Raw genomic sequence first — 23,313 nt, 5'->3', positions numbered from 1 at the left:
AAGCAAACAGCCTCAAGTAGGCGCACATCCTGGGTCAATGGAGGCTACGAGAGGGTGGAAAGCAGGAGTTTATGGTCATCCTGGCCTGGAAATGCCACCAAATTTCCAACCCTATGTCCTTCAATGCTATGTTAGAGGTGTCATTTTATTATTTTTTATTGTTGTTGTTATTATTTTGGCCTCCCCCCCATAGCATGCAAAAGTGTCCGGGCCAAGGATCGAACCCACGCCACAGCAGTGACCTGAGCCACAGCAGTGATAACAGGCCTTCAACCCACTAGGCCACCAGGGAACTCCTAAAGTGTCATTTTAACCAAGATTTGTTGCCTATCCCATTTGACAAATTTGATTGAAAGCCTCTGGCTTTAGGGAAAGGCTTTTGTTTTCCATTTTCTCCTTTCCACATCTTTCCTATTTTCTCCAACTAATTGCCTTCTTGTGACAAGAGTCTTGGAAGAGTTCCCTGGTGGCCTAGCAGTTAAGGATCTGGCACTGTCACTGCTGTGGCACCAGTTCGATCCCTGGGCCAGGTACTTCTGTATGTCGTGGGCTTGAACAGAAAGAAAAAAAAAAGTCTGGGAGCTCAGGCTGGGTATGAATTTAATTTCCAGGGATTTCACACATTTGTTAGGAAAGAAGAGGAGGGTTCACGTGGATGCCCCTTGCCCTTTGACCAGAGCCTGGGGTTTCCCCAATATTCCCTGGTTGCCCCATGTGGCTGCTGTGTGGCCCTAGGGGAGTGGCTGGAGCTTTTAAGAAGGAAGCTCTGTCTGGGCCCAAGTCCAGCAAACACAGAAGGCTCAGTCCAGAGAGAGGAAAAATGCCCTGATGGTGCAGTTCTGCCCCAAAGGTCACCTTCTGATTCTCCTGGCATTTAAAGCACATCAGTGAAATCAGTGTCCAGGGCCCACCAACAGGTTGCCTGCTTAGTTTCTAAACTGTGCATATGTGTGTGAGAGAGATAACTGACTATAACAAATATTACCACATGGGAAAAATTCCAAGGGAAAACCACAAAGAGACATTTCAAGAAAAGCTTATATTTCAAGGAAATGTGTATTATCTCCTCCAGAGAAAGAAAGGACTGGTGAATAGTGATTCTAAAAATATACAGGATGGTTCTATTAGTATGAAGGGGAATGAAGAGCTAGAGCCAACTTCAAGTAGTTTTTTCTCAAATCATGTAAAAGGAGAGATGAGAAACACAGTTAGTTTTGAAGCTGGAGACTTGAATCATTACCATCATTAAAAGAAACTGCTTCAGAATCTTGGTCATTTGAGGTTCATGCCCAACTGGCAATAACTTTTTTTTTTTTTTTTGGCTTTTTTTTTGCTATTTCTTTGGGCCGCTCCCGCGGCATATGGAGGTTCCCAGGCTAGGGGGCGAATCGGAGCTGTAGCCGCCAGCCTACGCCAGAGCCACAGCAATGTGGGATCCGAGCCGAGTCTGCAACCTACACCACAGCTCACGGAAACGCCGGATCGTTAACCCACTGAGCAAGGGCAGGGACCGAACCCGCAACCTCATGGTTCCTAGTCGGATTCGTTAACCACTGCGCCATGACGGGAACTCCCCAACTGGCGATAACTTAAAAAGAATGAGGAAGCACGTGTTTTCATCCCAACTCGTAGAACACAATTGTAAACTGTGCCCACTGCCTCGAACTTGCTAGCCTGGCTGCATAAGTGGAATAAGCAACTGGCAAACATAATTCCATGCCTACTTAAATACAAAGGAAGAAACTGGGAAATCAAGGGGCAGGTGCCATGTCCTCAAGGAGTTAAACAAACACTCAAGTTAGAAAAGATGAAGCAGAGAATTGACACATGAAAAACAGAGAGTTCCCTGGTGGCTCAGTGTGCTAAGGACCTGGCAGCATTGTCACTGCTGTGGCTCTGGTTACTGCTGTGGCACAGGTTCAATCCCTGACACAGGAACTTCTGCATTCCACAGGAGTGGCCAAAAAGAAAAGGAAAAAAATGAAGAGAACAGCGATATTACCTTCCCCAATGAATGTCTATAATGGGCAGGGTTTCTTGAGGGGTTGGAAAAAAAGAGAAAATAGGAGTTCCTGTTGTGGCTCAGTGGGTTAAGGGCCAAACATGGTCTGTGTGAGGAAGCAGGTCTGATCCCTAGCTTAGCTCAGTGGGTTAAGGATTTGACATTGCTGTAAGCTGTGGCATGGGCTGCAGATGGAGCTCAGGTCTCGTGTTACCTTGGCTGTGGCAGAGGCCCCAGATGCACTGTGATTTAACCCCTGGCCCAGGAATTTCCATATGCTGCAGGTGCAGCCCTAAAACGAAAACAATCACCTTTGCAGCCTAGATTCTGGAGCCCATATTTATTTGAATGACGAATCAACCGCCTGGAAGACAAGGCCTTCTCCCTGTAGTAGATACATATTTTAACTGATGATGGAAGGAAAACAGCCAGGGGACTTTAATCAGTTCTCTGGTGAAAGCAACCCAGTTCCTCACAGCTGACCCAAGCTGTTCATTACAGAGACTCAAATCGAACATTTACAGAGCACCAGGTGTTGTGTTAAGCAAGGACAGGATGGAGGTCTCAATCCTTACCTTCAATTCAGACATTAAAGACACATTTATCCCAAAATTATGATGCAGTATGCTAAGTGCAACAAAATAGAATTTTATGACTACTGTTTTGACTACATGGTGGGGGAAGGAATCCTGGCTCCACCACTTACAACGCAAATAACACTGGACAAATTAGTCATTCTCAGGACTGTTTCTTCAACTGTAAAACGAGGATAATGAGTATCCACCTCTGGACTAGTACATAGCACAGGAAAGAAAATACAGTCATTATTCATTTTAAATTATTTGTTATTATTATGACAAGTAGGCTACGGGAGGAAAGATTAGTTCAACAGGTAGAAAACCAGCCCAAAAGAATGCACAAAGCACTTGGGAACACGCACTACCTATTTTTCTGTTATGAAAGTGAGTCACATCTTACAGAGGGGCAGTTTCTTCTTCTGCAAAATGAGAGGAATTCCCATGTTGCAGCATTCTGAGAATTTCCTGATAATGAACATTAAGTTCCAGGGTGCAGGAGCCCATCCAGCGGAGGGGGGAGGGGGGGTTGGGGGGGACGGACATTCTGAGCAATCGGAAAAGCTAGGCAAGGGCAAGTCCTAGAGGTCAGTTCAAGCCTCTGCCTCCCAGGACATCAGCCCCTGTCCATGTGCGCCGACGGTTCCTGCATTTGGGCGGAACGTCCCACGTCCACCGGCCCCCGGATTCGCCCCGCACCAGACAGGATGCTCCTACTCCGCCAGGCCTGCTAGGCGTGCGGGTCCCGACGGGCCGCGCAGAGATAGCCTCCCAGACAAATCACACAAAGACAAAAACCAACGAACTTCCCTTCCTGAAGCAAGCAGCCTTCTCGGAAGGCGTTGCGGTCGGTCTCTCCTTCCTCTCACTCCGCAGGCGCGACGCCAGGTCTCCCATAGCAACTGCGGCCTCTAGCAACAGGCGCCCACGACGAGATAGAGCCCTCTGCGCAGGCGCAAAAGGCGCGGAGAGACGCTTCCGCTCGCATCCTGCGTCCCTCAGGAACAGGGGCGGAACCTGCGTGTGGCGTCGTGGGGCGGGACCTCGGGCGGCGGGAAGAGGCCGCGGGAGAATGGACGCGGGGGGCTCCGGCAGTGGCGCAGACGAACGCGGGGCCCAGGATCCTGCCCCGGCCCCCAGCAAGGCCCCGGGCAGCGCTGGCCACTACGAACTGCCGTGGTGAGGGCCCAGGCCATCAATGACGGGTCGTCTGGGCGTGTGGGTGGGCGCGTGGCGGGGCCCTGGTCCTAGGGTAGCCCACGGGCGGGAGTTCATTCCAGAGGCACCTGAGAGGAGCAGGAGAGCCCCGTGGGTGTAGAGTAGATTATTTGAAGAAGACAAGGGATGTGGCTCGCTGAGACCACTTGGAGTGGAGAGTGGCTTGTTTAAGCTCTGGAAGCGGGGTCTTGGTTAGAACGGTGCCAGTTGTGGTAAGAGGGCCCCCCCCCCCCCCGCCAGCATCCACTTTGCACCTGGCGTTTGCCAGCTGCTTTTCTGATGAGGCTCAGATTCTGATGAGGCAGGTTCGGAATCGGGATGGTATGCAAAAGGCACCCTTCTGGAGTTCCCGTCGTGGCGCAGTGGTTAACGAATCCGACTAGGAACCATGAGGTTGCGGGTTCGGTCCCTGAGCTTGCTCAGTGGGTTAAAGGAGGCGGCGTTTCCGTGAGCTGTGGTGTAGGTCGCAGACGCGGCTCGGATCCCGCTTTGCTGTGGCTCTGGCATAGGCTGGTGGCTATGGCTCCAATTCGCCCCCTAGCCTGGGAACCTCCTATAATGCCGCGGGAGCAAAAAGACAAAATAAATAAATAAATTAATTAATTAAAAAATAAAAAGGCGCCCTCCTGTTTTCCGTGGCTTGCTCTCTTTAAGTAGCAGCATCCTGGATGACTGAGAGGATATGGTTACTTGGGGAGTCACCTGCCACTGGCGCAGGCCCCACACCCTGAACTCTCCACTGGGCTTGGTAATGGTTTACCCCCTTTCCTCTTTGTATTCCCATCCCTCCTGCCCAGCTCTCTTCTTGCCGAGAGCAGATACCTAAATGAAAGGCAGTATAACTTACTGGAGTATCCACACCCGCGCTGTCCAGTCCCCCAGCCACTAGCCACATGAGGCTGTTGAGCATTGAGAAATGTTGCCAATCTATGTTGAGATATGGGCTTTAAGTTGTACAATATAAACCGGATATCAAGGTCTTAGTTTTAAAAAAAATCTCATTAGTAATTTTTATATTGATTACATGTTGAAAATAATATTTTGAATATATTAGTTCTCTAAATTATATTATTAAAATTAATTTTACCTTTTCACCTAAGTGTGGATACCAGGTTTAAAAATTACACATGTGGTTTGCATTGTAATTTTCATGCAGAGCCCTCTTTTTTTTTGTTTTGTTTTTTTGACCACACCTGAAGCATATGGAAGTTCCCAAGCCAGGGACTCCGAGCCACAGCTGCTACCTATGCCACAGCTGCAGCAATGTGGGATCCTTAAACCAGTGCAGCATCCTGCCACAGCAGGAACTCCCACAACCCTCCTTTAGGTTTTTTGGGGGTTTTTTGGCTTTTTAGGGCTGCACCTGCAGCATATGGAGGTTCCCAGGCTAGGGGTCAGATCGGAGCTACAGCTGCCAGTCTGCGCCACAGCAACTCTGAGCTGCGTCTGCCACCTACACCACAGCTCACAGCAATGCTGGATCCTCAACCCTCTGAGCGAGGCCAGGGATCGGACCCGCAACCTCATGGTTCATAGTCGGATTCATTTCCCCTGCGCTGCGACGGGAACTCCACCGCAACCCTCCTTTAGATGCTTAAGATACTTCAGTATACAAAACAAAGTCTTTTGTCACAGAGCTTACATTTGATAAAGACCAAGTTTAAAAAGTAAAACAAGTAGACATATTTGACAGTGACAGGTGCCGTGAAATAAATAGCTCTGGTGGTCAGGAATGGCCTCTGATGAGATGATGTTTGAGTAAAGAACTGAATTCAGGGAGTCAGCCGTGTGGCCACAGGGGGAGAGAGAGCTTTCAGGCGAGGAGAGCAGCTCTGAAGCCCCTGAAGGAGGAGTATGTTTGCTTTGTTCAAAGTCCAGCTCCAATTTGAGCTCTTGGCTTTCCCAGGTAGTGATCCTCCCTTGTCTGGGTTTCCACAGCCCTAGGTTTACATAAGCAGCTGAGCACTGGGGTAGGATTTGCAAAACTCTAGCTCTCCTCTAGCAGGAAAGCTGTTCAGAGGGAGAACCATGGCTTGCCCATCTCTGCTTTTTTTGTTTTGTTTCATTTTGTCTTTTTAGGGCCCTACCTGCATCATATGGAAGTTCCCAGGCTAAGGGTCGAATCCGGCCTACACCACAGCCACAGCTACGTGGGATCTGAGCTATGTTTGCGACCTACACCATGGCAACGCTGGATCCTTAACCCACTGAGTGAGGCGGGTTTGGAATTGGGATGGATACTGGTCAGGTTCATTAACCACTGAACCGGGACGGAAACTCCTCATCTCTGCACTTTCTGCTTTCCTCCCCTCGTGAGCGCTAACTCCTTACACGGCGCTGGGCAGCGGGAGGGGCTGAGCGTGAAGAATAAAGGAGTGGGAACAAGCACACTCTGTCTGCGGATCTTGGAGGAGAGCGTGTGCTGGATTTTCTGTAACATGTGACAAACAAGCTACTTTTCCCGCAGCTGCTTCTGGAGCAAGACCAGTCCCCAGAAGGGGTACAAGCTAGGGGGTAACATGGGAGTCTCCTAAAGGGCGGTGGGAATCCTGATGGTCACATCATTGCAAACCTACTCCCACTTCTCCTCTCAGAGCCCAGGAAAGTCATTTTCTCTCATAGCATAGCTTGCTTATGAATTAAAAGAGAGCAGTATTGGTCTGAAAAGGCCACGCGCCGGTCCAGTCTACACAGTGTAATAGGATCACAGGATAGGCCTGCCGTTTCTGTCTAGCCAGCTCTGCTGGGCACCGGGCACAAGTCTGCAGACGCTGACAGGTATGGGCTGAGAAGGGGGCTCGGGTGCATCCGTGTCTGTCAGATCAGATGATGTCAGTGCCGTGTGCACAGGCCCTCTGTTGTGACGGGCAGACTGTGTTGCTGCACAGTGTCGCGTTGCTCCAGATGGCCCTCTCTGGCTCTTCTCCAGCACCAACAGGTGTTGCTGTGCTGTGGCGGGTTTGAAGCCTTTGGCGCACGCTTCTCATGCACTTGACTTTTCAAATGGCACTTGGGGAGTTCCTGTCGTGGCACAGTGGTTAACGAGTCCTACTAGGAACCATGAGGTTGCAGGTTCGGTCCCTGCCCTCACTCAGTGGGTAAAGGATCCAGCGTTGCCATGAGCTGTGGTGTAGGTCGCAGACAAGGCTCAGATCCCGAGTTGCTGTGGCTGTGGTGTAGGCCGGGGGCTACAGCTCTAATTAGACCCCTAGCCTGGGAACCTCCATATGCCGCGGGAGCGGCCCAAGAAATAGCAAAAAGCCAAAAAAAAAAAAAAAAAAGAAAAGACAAAAAGACCAAAAAAAAAAAAAAGGCACTTGGGAACCTCTTTGAGTGTAAAACCTGCAATCATTTGGTATATTTTTACTGAAGGTACCTCATCTTCTGATGGAGCTCCCAGGATTGCTTTTTGTGCTGTCTTTTGGGTTGTGTGAGAATAGCCATGTCCACATCTATATGCCTTTTCTTAAAAACAGGGTTGAAAAATACAGACCAGTAAAGTTGAATGAAATTGTCGGGAATGAAGACACCGTGAGCAGGCTGGAGGTGAGTGAGTTTTTAAAAGATGATCTTACAGGAGTTCCCCTCATGGTGCAGTGGTTAATGAATCGGACTAGGAACCATGAGGTTGCGGGTTCGATCCCTGGCCTTGCTCAGTGGGTTAAGGATCTGGCGTTGCTGTGAGCTGTGGTGTAGGTCTCAGATGTGGCTTGGATTGTGAGTTGCTGTGGCTGTGGCGTAGGCTGGCAGCTACAGCTCCGATTGGATCCCTGGCCTGGAAACCTCCATATGCTGAGGGTGCAGCCCTAGAAAAGACAAAAGAAGTAAAAAATAAAAATAAAAGATGATCTTAAATCTCATTATGGTGGTTTCGATAAGCTCGAGGCATTAGAGGAAAACAGCCAAGGTGGCAACGTAGGGGCAAGCCACAAATCAGGGATTAAGGGGGAGTTCCTGTTGTGGCTCAGTGGGTTAAGAACCCCACATAGTGTTTGTGAGGATGTGGGTTCCATCCCTGGCCTCATCGGTGGGTTAAAGATCTGGCATCACCACAAGCTGTGGTGTAAGTCCCAGATGCGGCTTGGATCCCACGTGGCTGTGGCTGTGGTGTAGGCTGGCAGCTGCACCTCTGTTTTGATCCCTAGCCTGGGAACTTCCATATACCACAGGTGTGGCCCTAAAAAGAAAGAAGAATTAAGGGACTGGGAGACATCCTGTTTGGAGAGGACTAGAAGCCGGATGTTGCGGGGCTGGCTCACTGGAGAGGCTTACCCATTTGTTTTGTATTCTTCAAGAGCAGAAGTGGCAAACTTTGCCTTTAAAGGCTCTGAATGGATATTTTAGGCTTTGCAAACCGTGCAGAGCCTTTGTCAGGAGTTCCCGTCGTGGCGCAGTGGAAATGAATCCTACTAGGAACCCTGAGGTTGCAGGTTCGATCCCTGGTCATGCTCAGAGGGTTAAGGATCTGGCATTGCCATGAGCTGTAGTGTAGGTCACATCTAGATGCAGCTCGGATCTGACGTGGCTGTGGCGTAGGCTGGTGGCTGCAGCTCTGATTCGATCCCTAGCCTAGAAAACTTCCATATCCCATGGACGTGGCCCTAAAAAAAAGGCAAAGTCTTTGTCAAGTATGATTTTTTTTTTTTTTTTTTGTCTTTTTGTCTTTTGTTGTTGTTGCTATTTCTTGGGCCGCTCCCGCGGCATATGGAGGTTCCCAGGCTAGGGGTCGAATCGGAGCTGTAGCCACCGGCCTACGCCAGAGCCACAGCAACGCGGGATCCGAGCCGAGTCTGCAACCTACACCACAGCTCACGGCAACGCCGGATCGTTAACCCACTGAGCAAGGGCAGGGACCGAACCCGCAACCTCATGGTTCCTAGTCAGATTCGTTAACCACTGCGCCACGACGGGAACTCCGATTTGTTTATTTTTTAAACAACGCTTTAAAAATGTGAGACCCGTTCTTAGCTGGGGGCTAATGCCAACAGGCCGCAGGGTGGTTCCTCCCCACCCTGCCCTCACCTTCCCTGCCACCATGGTTTGGTCACCCCTGCCAGAAGGGAATAAGTGACAGGGCAGCAGACTTCAGGATGACATGAACCAGGGGCTGGCGGGAATGTTCAGCAGTGGAGCAGGCTTTGAATTCCTAGCCCTAGAGGTCTTTTGGTGGAATCCACAAGCCCAGCTGTTTGAGACATGAGAGGGGTGGTCTCTGCAGTCATTGGGGCTTGGACCTCAATAGCTACCAAGGTATTTATTTATTTTACAAATGTATTCATTCTATGAATGTTTGAGTATCTCTTCTGGGCCACATATGGTGCGGTGTTAGGAGCTGTGGATATAATGGTTAACAGAATAGACCTGATTCCAGCTCTGCGTGGAATTTACGGTGTAACCGGGGCAGTGGTTAAGTCAGCAGGCGGTGTGATAAGCACTCTGCAGGAGGAGGAGCAGGGCCTGCGGGGGCGACGAGGCGAGTTCAGGGAAGAGTTAACCTGCTTGCTGGATCTTAATTCCCAAGTGGAAGAAGTGATGGGAGTGGAGCTAAGTAGGTGGGAGTCAGCCAGACTGGTGGCGGGGGGAGGGGAGGCAGCAGGAACAGCATGTGCAAAGGCCCAGGGGTGAATGTATGCAAAGGCCACTTGTTCTAGGTGGAAAAATGCCCTCCGACTGTCATCAGAGTAGTGCTTTTCCTGACAAGAATGGCATACGAATTGCTTGGGGATGTTATGAAGTTAGAGGTTCTGATCCAGTAGTTCTGGAGTGGGGCCAGGGACTCTGCAATCTCACAAGCTCCCAGGGGGTGCCAGTGCTTCTGGTCCATGGAGCCAACTGAGTAACAGGCTGAAGAACATGTGTATGGGGGTGGGGGGATGAGGAATGAGCCGGGGAGGTGGGCAGGATCCAGGTCACGCAGGGCCTTGTGAGCCTGGTTGAAGAGTTTGGGCTTCGCGATGTGGGCAGGAAGGAGTCACACAGAGTTCCACTCAGAGCCTCCTTGCCTGCCCGCTTGTGTCTCTCACAAGCGTCTTGTCTTAATAAATCTATTTCTTGCCTATCAAAAAAAAAGAGCCTGAGTCAGGTGAAAGTGTTTAAACCGTGTATTTAGGAGTTCTCTTGTGGTGCCGGGGTTAAAGATCTGGTGTTGTCACTGCTGTGGCTCAGGTAGCTGCCGTGGTGAAGGTTCCATCCCTGGCCCGAGAATTTCCACCTGCTGTGGGCGTGACCAAAAACAGGGAGGGGGTGGGGTGTGTTTTGGAAAATTGGTCGTGTTTCAGGATGTGGAATGGGTTGGAGAGAGGTAAGATTAGAGGCAACGGGACCAGCTCATGGGCCCTCGAAAGCAATGCTGACCAGAGTTTATGGGCTAAGAAAGTGGCAGTGGGCTGAAGGGAAGGAAACTCCAGAAAAAAGAGCAAAGAGCGCCCAGCCTTTGTAATTGAGGGGCTGTGTGGGGTGAGGGAGAAGGCCAGTCAAGGATGACCGTGATGGGAGTTCGCACTGTGGCTCAGTGGGATAAGAACCTGACTAGTATCCGTGAGGATGAGAGGTCGATCCCTGGCCTCACTCAGTGTGGGTTAAGGATTTGGCTTTGCCGTGAAGGTCGCAGATGCCGTTGGGATGCCGTGTTGCTGTAGCTGTAGTGTAGGCAGCTCCGATCCGACCCCTAGCCTGGGAACTTCCATGATACTGCAAGTGTGGCCCTAAAAAGACAAAAAGAAAAAACAAGAATGACGGTGACCTCCAGGTTCCTGGCATGGGCTGTAGGATTGGTGATGTTGACTGTCCAAGGAAGGGGAAATGAAGGATGGGGGCCGGGGAGTGGCTCAGGTTCATGTGGGGCGGGCGGCGGGGGGGTCAGTTTTGAGGACACTAAAGGGTCCAGTTCAGTGGCGTTGGGTGGGTTCCCCTTTTGTGCAACCCATGTCCAAGGAGCATCCACATGGGACAGTCGTAGCCGCGTCCCTTGCTAGGCCTGTGGGACTGGGGAGACCTGGCTGCTAAGTGTGCAGAGGAACCCGTTTTAATGAGCATTTCTTCCTTCAGGTCTTTGCACGAGAAGGGAACGTGCCCAACATCATCATTGCTGTGAGTACTCGGGCCTGGGTCAGGCCCACGTCTCTGCCGCCTCTTAAGTGCTTGCTTGTGCACCGAGCTTCCCCCTCGGAGAGGCCCGTTATCACCAGAGCCCTTGCTATTCCTCTCGGCAGAGGGGAACCTTTCCCCCCGTTGGTGGGAAGGCCTGCGGGTCGATTGCCATGTGCTGTGGGCTGGGGTCAGGTTGGGAGGGTTCAAGGCAGGGGTGAGCGGTAAGTTGGGAGTTGCGGTTAAGTTCATTCTGTTGGCTTGCAGCACTTAGTGGAGCTCTCATTTCTAGGGCCCCCCAGGAACGGGCAAGACTACAAGCATCCTGTGTTTGGCACGAGCCCTGCTGGGCCCAGCCCTCAAGGATGCTGTTCTGGAGCTCAATGCCTCAAACGACAGGTGCGCTGGGGAGGTAGGGCGGGAGGGTGATGGCCCCTGGTTTACACTCTGAGTTGTCATGGAAACGGCCTTTTTTCAGGTCCCTGTAGCACTTAGACGCTTGTCTTGCCAGCTCTGTGATTTCCTTTAATCCTTCCAACGAAGGAGAACAGGGGTTGCTGGCTTGTCGACATGCTATCAGAAGCACTTGACTCACTGGTTTCGTTTTATTTTTTTCCATTGGAGTTTAAAAAATTATTTTTAATTGTGCAAAAATACCCATCACATAAAATTTACCATCTTTAAGGGTCCAGTTCAGTGGCGTTGGGTGGGTTCCCCTTTTGTGCAACCCATGTCCAGAACTGTTTTCATTTTCCCGAGATGAGATTCTGTGCTCACTAGACAATAGCTCCCTATTTCCACGGCCACCCTGCTCCCACCATGCAACTTTCTGTCTCTGTGAATCGACTCCTCTAGGAACCTCATGTAAGGGGCATCAGACAGGACCTGGCCTTTATGACTGGCTCATTTCATTCGCATCTTAGGTTCATTCGTGTTGTAGCACGTGTCAGAAGGTCCTTCCTTTTTCAGGCTGAGCTGTATTTACCCTGCTTTGCTCATCCATTCATGTGACCGGAAACACTGGGGTTGCTTTTATCTCTGGGCTATTAGGAGTTACGAACAGTGCTGCTGTGAACAGGGGTGTACAGAGAGCTCTTTGAGACCCTGCTTTCAGTTCTTTGGGATGTAGACTCAGAACGGAATCCCTGGAATACTTGCTAGTTCTCTGTTTAGTTTTCCGAGGACCCGCCCTACTGAGTTTCAGAGTGGCTGCACCTCCTATGTTCCCGATACCAGGGCTCCTTTTTCTCCACATCCTCCCCGAACTGGTCATTTTGTTACTGTTGTTGTTAGTCACACTCCAGTCGAGGTGAGGAGCTATTCCCTTTTTAGATGTGGATAGTAGAGGATTATGAAATGAGAACTTGTTGGCGTTCCCGTCGTGGTTCAGTGGTTAACGAATCCGACTAGGAACCATCAGGTTGCGGGTTCAGTCCCTGGCCTTGCTCAGTGGGTTAAGGATCCGGTGTTGCCATGAGCTGTGGTATAGGTTGCAGATGTGGTTCGGATCCTGTGTTGCTGTGGCATAAGCCAGTGGCTACAGCTCCGATTAGACCCCTAGCCTGGGAACTTCCATATGCCGTGGGTGCAGCACTAGAAAAGACAGAAAAAAAAAGAGAGAGAACTTGTTGAATAAAATGTCCACCAAGTCCACCTTTGGTTGTTGCCTGAGGACGTGGTTCTTGGCACAGCAGCGTTTTCCTGGTTCTGACCTGTTAAGTGCAACTAACGGTTCATAGTAAACAGGCCCACAGCCGAGCCGTTTTGTGACTGCCGCTCCCAGATAGCAAATAGGAATAGCTTTGTTCTTGTCACCCTGGAATCATCAGACTCACTAGTTTTGAAAATTTTGGTGGCTCTTAATTTTGTTGAAGACAGAATGGCCCAAAATTGCAAAATATTTTCAATTTTAGATTTATTGCAGTGATCAATACAGTGGCTTTTTTTCATTTCTTTTTCATCTGTTGGCAGTCACCTTATACACACCTGCCTTCAGCTTTGTTTTATGTGTGTGTGGGCACACCCCCAGTATGCGGAAGTTCCCCAGCTAGGGATCAAACCCAGGCCGTGACAGTGACAATGATGGATTCTTAACCCACTGAGCCACTAGGGACTTCCCTGCCTGCAGCTTTTGATCATTTACAAACTGTATCCTATAAACCAGACATCATCAAGGATGAATGATTAGGGAGTTCCCTTGTGGTGCAGCAGGTTAAGGATCTGGTGTTGCCCCGGCTGTGGTGCAGGTCTTAACTGTGGCACAGTTTTGATTCCTGGCCTGGGATCTTCCACAGGCATGGCCAAAAAAATTAGAAAGACTTTTTCCCCCAGGAATTCCTGTCATGGCTCAGCAGTTAACGAATCTGACTAACATCCTTGTCTTTTGTCTTTTTTTGTTGTTGTTGTTGCTATTTCTTGGGCCGCTCCCGCGGCATATGGAGGTTCCCAGGCTAGGGGTTGAAACGGAGCTGTAGCCACCGGCCTACGCCAGAGCCACAGCAACGCGGGATCTAAGCCGCGTCTGCAACCTACACCACAGCTCACGGCAACGCCGGATCGTTAAGCCACTGAGCAAGGGCAGGGACCGAACCCGCAACCTCATGGTTCCTAGTCGGATTCGTTAACCACTGCGCCACGACGGGAACTCCGTGACTAACATCCTTGAGGACGCAGGTTCAATCCCTGGCCTTACTCAGTGGGTTAAGGATCTGGCATTGCTGTGAGCTGTGGTATAGGTTGCAGATGCAGCTTGGATCCTGAGTTGCTGTGGCTGTGGTGTAGGCTGGCAGCTACAGCTCCGATTGGACCCCTAGCCTGGGAACCGCCATATGCTGTAGGCAAGGCCCTAAAAAGCAAAAAAAAAAAAAAAAAAGAATTTTGTTCCCCCAGTATTATATCATTCTTCTAAGTAATTCCATCATTTTCTTCTTCTTTTAGTCTTTTTATAGCATAGTTGGGAATAATTGGTGAGTAGTGATGAAATAGCAAATGTTTCAAGATACAGGAAGTGTCAGATTATAAACAGGTTCAGCGGACCCTTAGGATAATTGCAAGATAAAATCAATTTCATTCTATTTTTTCAAAATAAGTACATTTTTTTTTCTGTGTTCTTCTGAAGACCTCCCAGAAGGAATAAAACTGTTGAAATGTCAGTCCTTATAAATAGTTAGAATGGCCCAGAAAGAAACTTGAAAACTAAAATTGGGTCTCTGGTGGTGGTGTGAGGGTTCAGAGTCCTCCATGAAGGTGAAAATTGGTCTCAGAAGGTGATGGTAACACTGTGACTCACTGTTTCAGGGGGATTGACGTGGTGAGGAACAAAATCAAAATGTTTGCCCAGCAGAAGGTCACCCTTCCCAAAGGGCGACACAAGATCATCATCCTGGATGAAGCGGACAGGTAGAGTGCTTTGCCGAGGACTTTTTACCTCGATTTCTAAATCTCTTATCTGCTTTTTTTGTTTTTGCTTTTGTCTTTTTAGGGCCTCACCATGGCATACAGAAGTTCCCAGGCTAGGGGTCAAATCGGAGCTGCAGCTGCCAGCCTACACTACAGCCACTGCAATGCAGGATCTGAGCTGTGTCTGCGACCCACACCACAGCTCACGGCAACGCCGGATCCTTAACCCACTGAGCGAGGCCAGGGATCGAACCTGCAACTCATGGTTCTTAGTTGGATTCGTTAACCACTGCGCCACGATGGGAACTCCCATGTCTTTTTTTTTTTTTTTTTTTTTTATAGTATGCATTTTCACATAGTTGATATAATAATTATAATTTTGCATCCTGGTTTTTCCTTTTGACATGAAAAGCAGAAGTTAAATGTTATTATAATCTTGCTGTGAACATCGTGTCTTTGTTTTTCGGTTTTTTTTTTTTTAATAGCCACACCCATTGCATATGGAAGATCCTGAACCAGAGATCAAATCCAAGCTGCAGTCAGAGTTGCCATCGTGGCTCAGTGCTTAGCAAATCCGAGTAGGAACCATGAGGTTTCAGGTTCTTCCCCTGGCCTTGCTCAGTGGGTTAAGGATCCGCCATTGCCGTGAGCTGTGGTGTAGGTCCCATTCATGGCTGGGATCCCGCGTTGCTGTGGCTGTGGTGTAGGCCAGTGGCTACAGCTCCGATTAGACCCCTAGTCTGGGAACCTCCATATGCCTTGGGTGTGCCCCTGGAAAAGACAACAACAACAAAAAAGTCAAGCTGCAGTTGTAGCAACCCCAGATCCTTTAACCTGCTGTGCTGGGCCAGGGACCCAGCCATCCTCCACAGTGACCCAAGCTGCTACAGTTCCACTGCACCATGGTGGGAACTCTTGAACATAGTTTTTTGGTTGGATTTTTTTTTTTTTTTTTTTTTAATCTTTTTGGGGCCACACCCGTGGCATATGGAGGTTCCCAGGCTAGGGGTCCAATAGGAGCTGCAGCTGCCAGGCTACGCCACAGCAACGCCAGATCCAAGCCACGTCTGCGACCTACGCCACAGCTCACAGCAACGCCGGATCCTTAACCCACTGAATGAGGCCAGGGGTCGAACCTGCATCCTCATGGATCCTAGTCCGGTTCGTTAACCACAGCACCACAACAGGAACTCCCAGAACATAGTTTTTAATTGCTGTGTTCTGTCCCATCGTGGGCACACACCATAACCATTTACTGTAACATTATTTATAGCAGTACTAGCAGCTGACATTTACCCGACACTTACACGTAAGTGTTTGCATTATGCCAGGTGCTCTGCTACATCCTTCACATGTTACTGTCTCATTTAATTGTCATAACAACCCCCTGAGGTGGGTAGTGGCATTATCTCCTTAGAGGCGATGACCCTGAGTCGCAGGTAGCTTGCAGATGAAGGCGCTCTGAGGTGAGCCTGCAGGACCTCTGCTCTATGTCCAGTGCAGCCTGCCTGTGTGAGACCTGCATGGGGGCCTAGAGACAGACTGAGCATGCTCAGCCAGGAGCGCGGGCTCCCCAGGGGCTGTAGGCGGGGGTTTGTGTCCAGTGGGCTTTGGGGCCCAGCTGCAAGCTGCCCCTTGTGTTTTTCTTCTCAGCATGACTGATGGAGCCCAGCAGGCCTTGAGGAGAACCATGGAAATCTACTCCAAAACGACCCGATTTGCTCTTGCCTGTAATGCTTCGGATAAAATCATAGGTGAGGTTCAGCTCTGCATGGTTTGAGGTCCTCATGGCGCCTACATGGGGCTCTTCAGCAGTAGGAGAGAAGGGGCTTTTGGAACGCCTGCTGTGGGCCAAGCACTATATAATCGCATTTTCTCTTTTAATCTTATGTAATTCTGTGCAGAGGTAGTATCAGTTCCACATGAGAGATGAAAAAATTGGAATTCAGAGAGGTTGAGTAGTTTGCCCAAAGTCACACAGCAAACAGAAAAGCTGGGACTGGAACGCTCTTGCGTCGTAGACACACGTGCTGTTTTGGTATCCTGTGCACAGACGTGCTTGTGCACTTTCTGTGTTTTCAGAGCACTTGGCATACACTGTGTGTGCACCCTGGGCTTTGTTGTCAGCAGGGATGGCCTCCCCAGTGAAACTTTACACACCTGTCTTTGGGACCCGGCCTTGGTCTTTCCAATCCCCCGCCCCCCCCCGCCGGCATCGGCTTCCTCACTGCTTTGAGCCCTCCCCCCTCAGCGTCTCCGCTTCCTGCCCTCTCACATCCTTCCCTTTCTGATACAGATGGCAGGCACGGTCCAGCTTTTCTCTCTGACCATTTCCCCAGCTCTCTCTGTCCTCACATCAGCCCTGCTAAACCTCTGGCCTGTGTGCGCTCAGCCATCCGGCTCCTTCTCCACCCAAACAAGCAGGGTGCCAACCGTGCTGCCGCCAAAAAGTCATGGTTTCCAGGTTTGGTGGGCTCCTGTCCCCTTTCCTTCCCCACGTAGTCATCATGTGTTCATGAGTCTATTCCACAATCATTTACCTGTTCTTTTGGGTTTTTTTTTTTTTTGTCTTTAGGGCTGCACTCACGGCATATGGAAGTTCCCAGTCTAGGGGTCAAATTGGAGCTGCAGCTGCTGGCCTACACCACAGCCGCAGCCATGTCAGATCCAAGCCACGTCTGCGACCTACACCCCAGCTCACGGCAATGCCGGATCCTGCAACAGGAACTCTTAGAGTTGCTTTTTGGATGTCTCACTGTCCCCGAGCCCCTGTGCCCTTTCCGTCACTCTTGCTTTTGAATGTACTGTTCCTTCTCCCTTTGCAGCCTGGAAACCTCGTCCCTAAAGACCCAGCTCAGACCTTGCCTCCACTGAGCTGATCTCTCTGGCTGGGCTTCCAGAGCTGTTCCTACAGACATCTTCCGCGGTGGCCCTGTCCCATGGTGTCGTAACTTCCCCACTGTTTCCTGTCCCAGTCACCCTGAGCTCTGAGGGCCAGGGCCTTGTCCCAGCCCTCATCCACCGCGTCCCCAGCCCCGTCCTACCACCTGGGGAGGTGACTGCAGGTTTCTTCAAGGCACATAAACTCACAGGAACATGTCCCTTGAAAGTGTGTGCGCGCAGAGAAGGGGCGGTCACTTCAGTGCGGAGTTACTTAAACGGGAAGAAGCTTGGGGAGATCCGCCAGGAGAGTGCAGGTCAGGTGTTCAGGAGACCCCGGCAGGGTTAGGAGAGTGGAGGTGGGTGAGGTTCCAGGGAAATTTTGTGAAGGAGGATCACAGGTGGACTGTACTGTGATGTCGGAGGCGGTTGAAGGTGATACCTCTGGGCGGGCAGAGGCGACAAAGTAAAACATTCTGAGGAAGGCCAGCGGGGCAGAACAGGGTCTCGGGGGGACCCCCCTCCTCCCCCAGGACTTGAAGACACTTGTCGGTCTGAACCGAAGGTCAGAGACAGCTTCCAGAATTCTGCATTCGTCTGTCTGTAGTTCTGAGGGGCATCAGAGCCTCCCGTGGGACCTTAAGCCCTGAAGGTGCCCTGTTCTAGGCTGGCTGGGTTGTGACCTGCCCAGAAGGGCCAGCTGTACACACATGCAGTGATTCTGAGGTCTGGCCGGGCCGGCACTGACCCTCCTGTGGGCTGTGGCATGTGGCTCTCTCTCTCTGGCGGATCTTTTCTCCTTTGGGAAGCCATTGCCAGCCAGGGTCAGCCTGGGCAGTGCTGGCTGAGGCCTCTATTGGTTGGTATTTTGAAATTTAGCCCTGGAGTTCCCGTCGTGGCGCAGTGGTTAACGAATCCGACTAGGAACCATGAGGTTGCGGGTTCGGTCCCTGCCCTTGCTCAGTGGGTTAACGATCTGGCGTTGCCGTGAGCTGTGGTGTAGGTTGCAGACGCGGCTCGGATCCCGCGTTGCTGTGGCTCTGGCGTAGGCTGGTGGCTACAGCTCCAATTCAACCCCTAGCCCGGGAACCTCCATATGCCGCGGGAGCGGCCCAAGAAATAGCAACAACAACAACAAGACAAAAGACAAAAAAAAAAAAAGAAATTTAGCCCTGATGACCAGGTCACGCTTAAGTCTCTGCCAGGTTGGGGGAGTGGTGCCAGCATGGCTGGGCCGCATGGTTCGTGCACCTGCTCCCCAGTAACTAAAGGACCAACGGGGTTATGCCAGCCTTGGCCCGGGAGCCTGACTCTCCCCCATCTTATCCAGAGCCCATCCAGTCCCGGTGTGCCGTCCTCCGCTACACCAAGCTGACCGACGCCCAGATTCTTGCCAGGCTGCTGAACGTCATCGAGAAGGAGAAGGTGCCGTACACGGATGACGGCCTGGAAGCCATCATCTTCACCGCCCAGGGCGACATGAGGCAGGTGTGTGCCCCCACCCCGGCTCGGCGCCCTCAGGCTGGCCACTCCCCTGGTTTAGATGGGGGAGAGGGTAGTGACTGCTGCCCGGAGAGGAGTGTAGCCAGACGGGACCACAGACCCAACACGTTGGTAGGGAGCCCAGCCTGAACCCCAGAAAGGGAGACGGGGAGGGCAGAGGTCGAAGGTCACCCTTGCGTGCTTCTGTTCCTCGGCAGGCCTTGAACAACTTGCAGTCTACCTTCTCGGGATTTGGCTTCATCAACAGTGAGAATGTGTTCAAGGTAAAGGCTGTGTGGGCCTCACTGTCCACAGGGCCAGTGTCGGCCTGGGGGGCGGAGCCAGGTGGGCTGCGGGGCCCGCCCCAGGGAGGGGCTCAGGGAGCTACTCTGCCCCGCCCCCCGGGGAGTGGGAGGGACTTAGCCGAGGGATGTGCCCCCGCCCCTGCAGCAGGCCCGGTGCCCTCTGTCCTCTTGGGTCCTCATGACCTCCCTCCACGCAGGTGTTCTTAACATTTTGCAGCAGAGGAAACTGGCCTCGAGATCACACTAAGGCTGGGGCCCACCCAGGACAAAGCTAGTTTCTATTCCAGGAGGGAGATTGCCCCCCAAACCTCCCAGTTCTTAAGTGGAGTCTCAGAACCCACTGGGTGAGTGATACTCCCAGTGCTCTAAACAACTCACGACTTTAAAGCTGCCCCTGGAGTTCCCGTCATGGCACAGTGGTTAACGAATCCAGACTAGGAACCATGAGGTTGCGGGTTCGGTCCCTGCCCTTGCCCAGTAGGTTAACGATCTGGCGTTGCTGTGAGCTGTGGTGTAGGTTGCAGACGCGGCTCAGATCCCGCGTTGCTGTGGCTCTGGTGTAGGCGGGTGGCTACAGCTCCGATTGGACCCCTAGCCTGGGAATCTCCATATGCCGCGGGAGCGGCCCAAGAAATAGCAAAAAGACAAAAAAAAAAAAAAAAAAAAGCTGCCCCTGTGGTGTAGACTCCTCGCTGGCTCTTACTCCATTTTGCACTTGAGAAATCTGTAATGATGCTCTCGGAGGCTTGTCCTCTCTGCAGCAGGTCTCCACCGAACTCTCTTTGGTGACAACTTGGTGTTGAGAGAGGTGTTCCCAAAACCAGTTCTCTTGGCCGGAGAACTCAAGGCAAACAGCCAGTGCAGTTGGCCACATAGGTTGCCCAGACGTGGGTCTGCCAGGGCTCGCCCTCAGATGGTCCCCCGCAGCCCCTGACCAGCCTTTCTGTTCCGTCTGGCCAGGTCTGCGACGAGCCCCACCCCTTGCTGGTGAAGGAGATGATCCAGCACTGCGTGAGCGCCAACATCGACGAGGCCTACAAGGTCGGTCCCCCTCCTCCCTGAGCAGGGCAGCGGGGGTGCTCCCTGTGCTGGGGACCTAGCTCCACTGCATTGCTTTTTGTTTTTGTCTTTTTAGGGCTGCACTTGAGGCATATGGAGGCTCCCAGGCCAGCGGTCGAATCAGAGCTGTAGCTGCCAGTCTACACCACAGCAACAGAGGATCCAAGCCGTATCTGTGACCTACACCACAGCTCACGCCAGATCCTTAACCCACTGAATGAGGCCAGGGGTTGAACCTGCATCCTCATGGATACTAGTCAGATTCGTTTCCACCGAGTCATGACGGGAACTCCTCCACTGCATTCCTAAATGAGGCTGGGCGCTGGGCACGCTCTGCAGGTCAGAAAACAGACTCAGAGGCCAGACCCCATGCTCTAAATCCCACTGCTTAAACTTAATATACTTGCATCCCTGGCCTGGGGAACATCTGCACGCAGCAGGCACAGCTTAAAAAAAGATTAATAGAGCCCTCTCTCTTCCTGAAGAGCCTGGGAATGGGCGCTCTGGCCCCAGAGCCTGGTCTGGTGAGCCGATTCCAGTGGGCATTTTTGGGGTTCAGGTGATGCTCCAGTCCCCGTGGGCGGCAGTGCTGTGATCTGGGGCTGTTGGTCTGATCACAGCCCATGCCCTCCCCCTCCCGCCACCAAACTAAGCTAGGAGTTGACTGGGTTTAGGACAGGGCCAGACCTCACATGAAACCGGGGACAGGGTACTCGGCCTGAAGGAAGCCAAGCAAAGGCACAAGCAACCCCCGCCCCCCAGAGTCTGCTATCGGAGTTGTGCGGCTGAGGGTTGGAGCTGGGCTGGGGTTGAGAAGGCAGGAGGCAGGGACCACTGCGGTCATCACTGCAGGGCTAATCGTGCAGGGGCTGTGTGTCGTGAGGGGCCGCTGGGCGGAGCACAGCTGACACACAGTTACTGTAGGGGACGACTAATGGTGTGCTTTTAAGGAGTTCCCGTAGTGGCTTAGCCCTTAACAAACCCGACTAGTATCCATGAGGATGCAGGTTCGATCCCTGGCCTCACTCAGTAGGTTAAGATTCCAGCATTGCCTTGAGCTGTGGTGTAGGTCGCAGATGTGGCTCGGATCAGGCATTGCTGTGGCTGTGGTATAGGCTGGCAGCTGGAGCTCTGATTGGACCCCTAGCCTGGAAACCATATGCTGCGGGTGCAGCCCTAAAAGCAAAAGCAAAAAAAAAAGTAGTGTATTTGACGCCTTAGCTAAGGGTGTTAGAGTGCAGAGTAGGAGATGATCTTGCAGTGGTTTAATCTGTTTGTGGTGTCATCTCTGCCTGCTGGGAAGATCCCCCAGCGTCCCTGTCCTTTACCGTGTGACACAGCCCCGTGTGTTTCCTTTTGCCCAGATCCTCGCTCACCTGTGGCATCTTGGCTATTCCCCGGAAGACATCATTGGCAACATTTTTCGAGTGTGTAAAACCTTCCAGATGGCAGAATACTTGAAACTGGAGTTTATTAAGGTCAGTGAGCGACAAGCAGTGTCTCTCTCCTCAAGAATGTGGGCCACGCTGTGGTTTGCTCTGTTTTTCTGTTTTACTTCCAGGCGCCTGGAAGACGATCAGTAAGTGTTTAAACCAGTCTTGCCAGGCAGTGACCTGGTGTCCCTCAGAGTGACTCTCCTCATCAGAGGGGTAGTTATTTGTTTTATCCTTTCTTTTTTTTTTTTGGCCACACCCATGGTGTGTGGAAGTTCCTGGGCCAGGGATTGAATCTGGGCCCCTGCAGTGACAATACTGCATCCTTAACCCAACTGTGCCACAAGGGAATTCCAAGTCTACCCATTTTTAAATTGGATTGGGTTCTTGAGTTTTGAGTATTCCTTTTTTTTCCTCTCTTTTTAGGGCCACACCCATGACACATGGAGGTTCCCAGGGCACGGGGGCAAATCGAGGCCAGCCTATGCCACAGCCACACCAGATCCGAGCCATCTCTGCAACCTACACCATAGCTCACGGCAACACCGGATCCTTAACCTACTGAGTGAGGCCAGGGATCAAAAACCTGAAACCTCATGGTTCCTAGTCAGATTCATTTCCGCTCTGCCACGGCGGGAACTCTAGACAGGTGTTTTATATTGTCTCTTAGAGTTCCTCTTGTGGCTTAGTGGGCTAAGAATCTAATTAGTATCCATAAGGATGCAGGTTCAATCCCTCGCCTCACTCAGTAGGGTAAGGATCCAGAATTGCCATGAGCCGTGGTATAGGTCACAGATGTGGCTTGGATCTGTTGTTGCTATGGCTGTAGTGTAGGCCGATGGTTACAGCTCTGATTTGACCCCTAGCCTGAGAACTTCCAGATGCCCCAAGTGTGGCCCTAAAAAGATTTTAAAAAAAAAAAAATCTGTAAATGTTTTCTCCCAGTCTGGCTTTTTTTGTTTTTTCTTTTTCTTAGCTGTACCTTTCCAAGAAATCTCAGCATCCTTTTAGGAAATAAGTTGAACCTCAGAGTTCATCATCCAGCTGGAGTTTTGAGTTCACGGCATCCGTTCTGAGCAAACCATTCACTCAGGTTTTAAAAACTAAACTCCTCCCTCACTTAATAACCAGATTTGCATTTGACTTTTTTCCTCAGGAAATCGGATACACTCATATGAAAGTAGCAGAAGGCGTGAACTCCCTTTTGCAGATGGCAGGGCTCCTGGCCAGGCTGTGTCAGAAGACAGTGGCCCCGGTGGCCAGTTAGAGCAGAGAACCAGCTGACGGGCTTGCAGGAGGAGCCTTTGCCGCTGAGAGGCCGAACTCACAGCCTTCCCATTCGGAAAAAGTATTGCGGGGGACCAGCCCTGGCGTATGGCCTCCTGGCCTTCACCTTGCTTCCAGCTAAGCCCCACTGCTCCGTGCGCGTCTCTCTCAGCCTCATACTGTGGTGACCACGTGGAAAGGCCCTGAGACCCTCCAGGGCACAGCTCCTGATCCGTGCGTATGTTGGCATTTTACTAATAAAACTGTCCAGTTTTGCCGGCAGTAACATGGCAGTGCCAGGCTACAAGGAAAGCCGCCTCCTGTTTCTCTGCACGTCCCTAGCGTCCTGCAGGTAGAAGGGTGATTTCAGTATCAGGCTGCACAGGCTAACGTAAATTTTTCTAGAAGCTGAGAGGACAATTCCACAAGGTGAGGTGCGGTTTGCTATAATTTACCGACTACTCAGCGTTGCCCGGGGCTTCAGAAGGGACTTGGCCAGAGTGGCCGAGGAGGGTGGCGCAGACGGGCCCGGGAGCGCCTGCCAGGTCCCCCGTCTGTGCAGCTGCGTGTCCTTTGTGTGAGGATTTCCTAGTGAATTTGGTATTAAT

The 23,313-nt window shown here is 51.4% G+C and overlaps 1 protein-coding gene across 2 annotated transcripts; it reads left to right on the top strand.

Moving 5' to 3' along the window:
- The first annotated feature begins 3,617 nt into the window (after positions 1–3,617).
- On the top strand, positions 3,618–23,017 carry RFC2 (replication factor C subunit 2). 2 transcript variants are annotated; one of them, XM_021086337.2, is made up of 11 exons: positions 3,618–3,756; positions 7,272–7,341; positions 10,843–10,884; positions 11,174–11,280; positions 14,179–14,280; positions 15,934–16,034; positions 18,491–18,648; positions 18,861–18,926; positions 19,908–19,988; positions 21,371–21,484; positions 22,596–23,017. In XM_021086337.2, exons 1-11 carry the CDS (start codon positions 3,650–3,652, stop codon positions 22,704–22,706), a joined length of 1,059 nt encoding a protein of 352 aa, XP_020941996.2. In that variant the 5' UTR covers positions 3,618–3,649; the 3' UTR covers positions 22,707–23,017. The 2 variants fall into 2 exon arrangements, with proteins under 2 accessions (XP_020941996.2, XP_020941997.2); XM_021086338.2 differs by lacking the exon at positions 19,908–19,988.
- The last annotated feature ends 296 nt before the right edge of the window (positions 23,018–23,313 follow it).

Source organism: Sus scrofa, chromosome 3 (genome assembly GCF_054392235.1).
Source record: "Sus scrofa isolate SSC_HxYL_T2T_F1_AM1 chromosome 3, Sscrofa_HxYL_maternal_Yorkshire_Landrace_v2.0, whole genome shotgun sequence".
Taxonomy (NCBI): Eukaryota; Metazoa; Chordata; class Mammalia; order Artiodactyla; family Suidae; genus Sus; species Sus scrofa.
The sequence above is the reverse complement of the archived record's forward strand: the minus strand, read 5'-3'. Positions and strand labels throughout refer to the sequence as shown.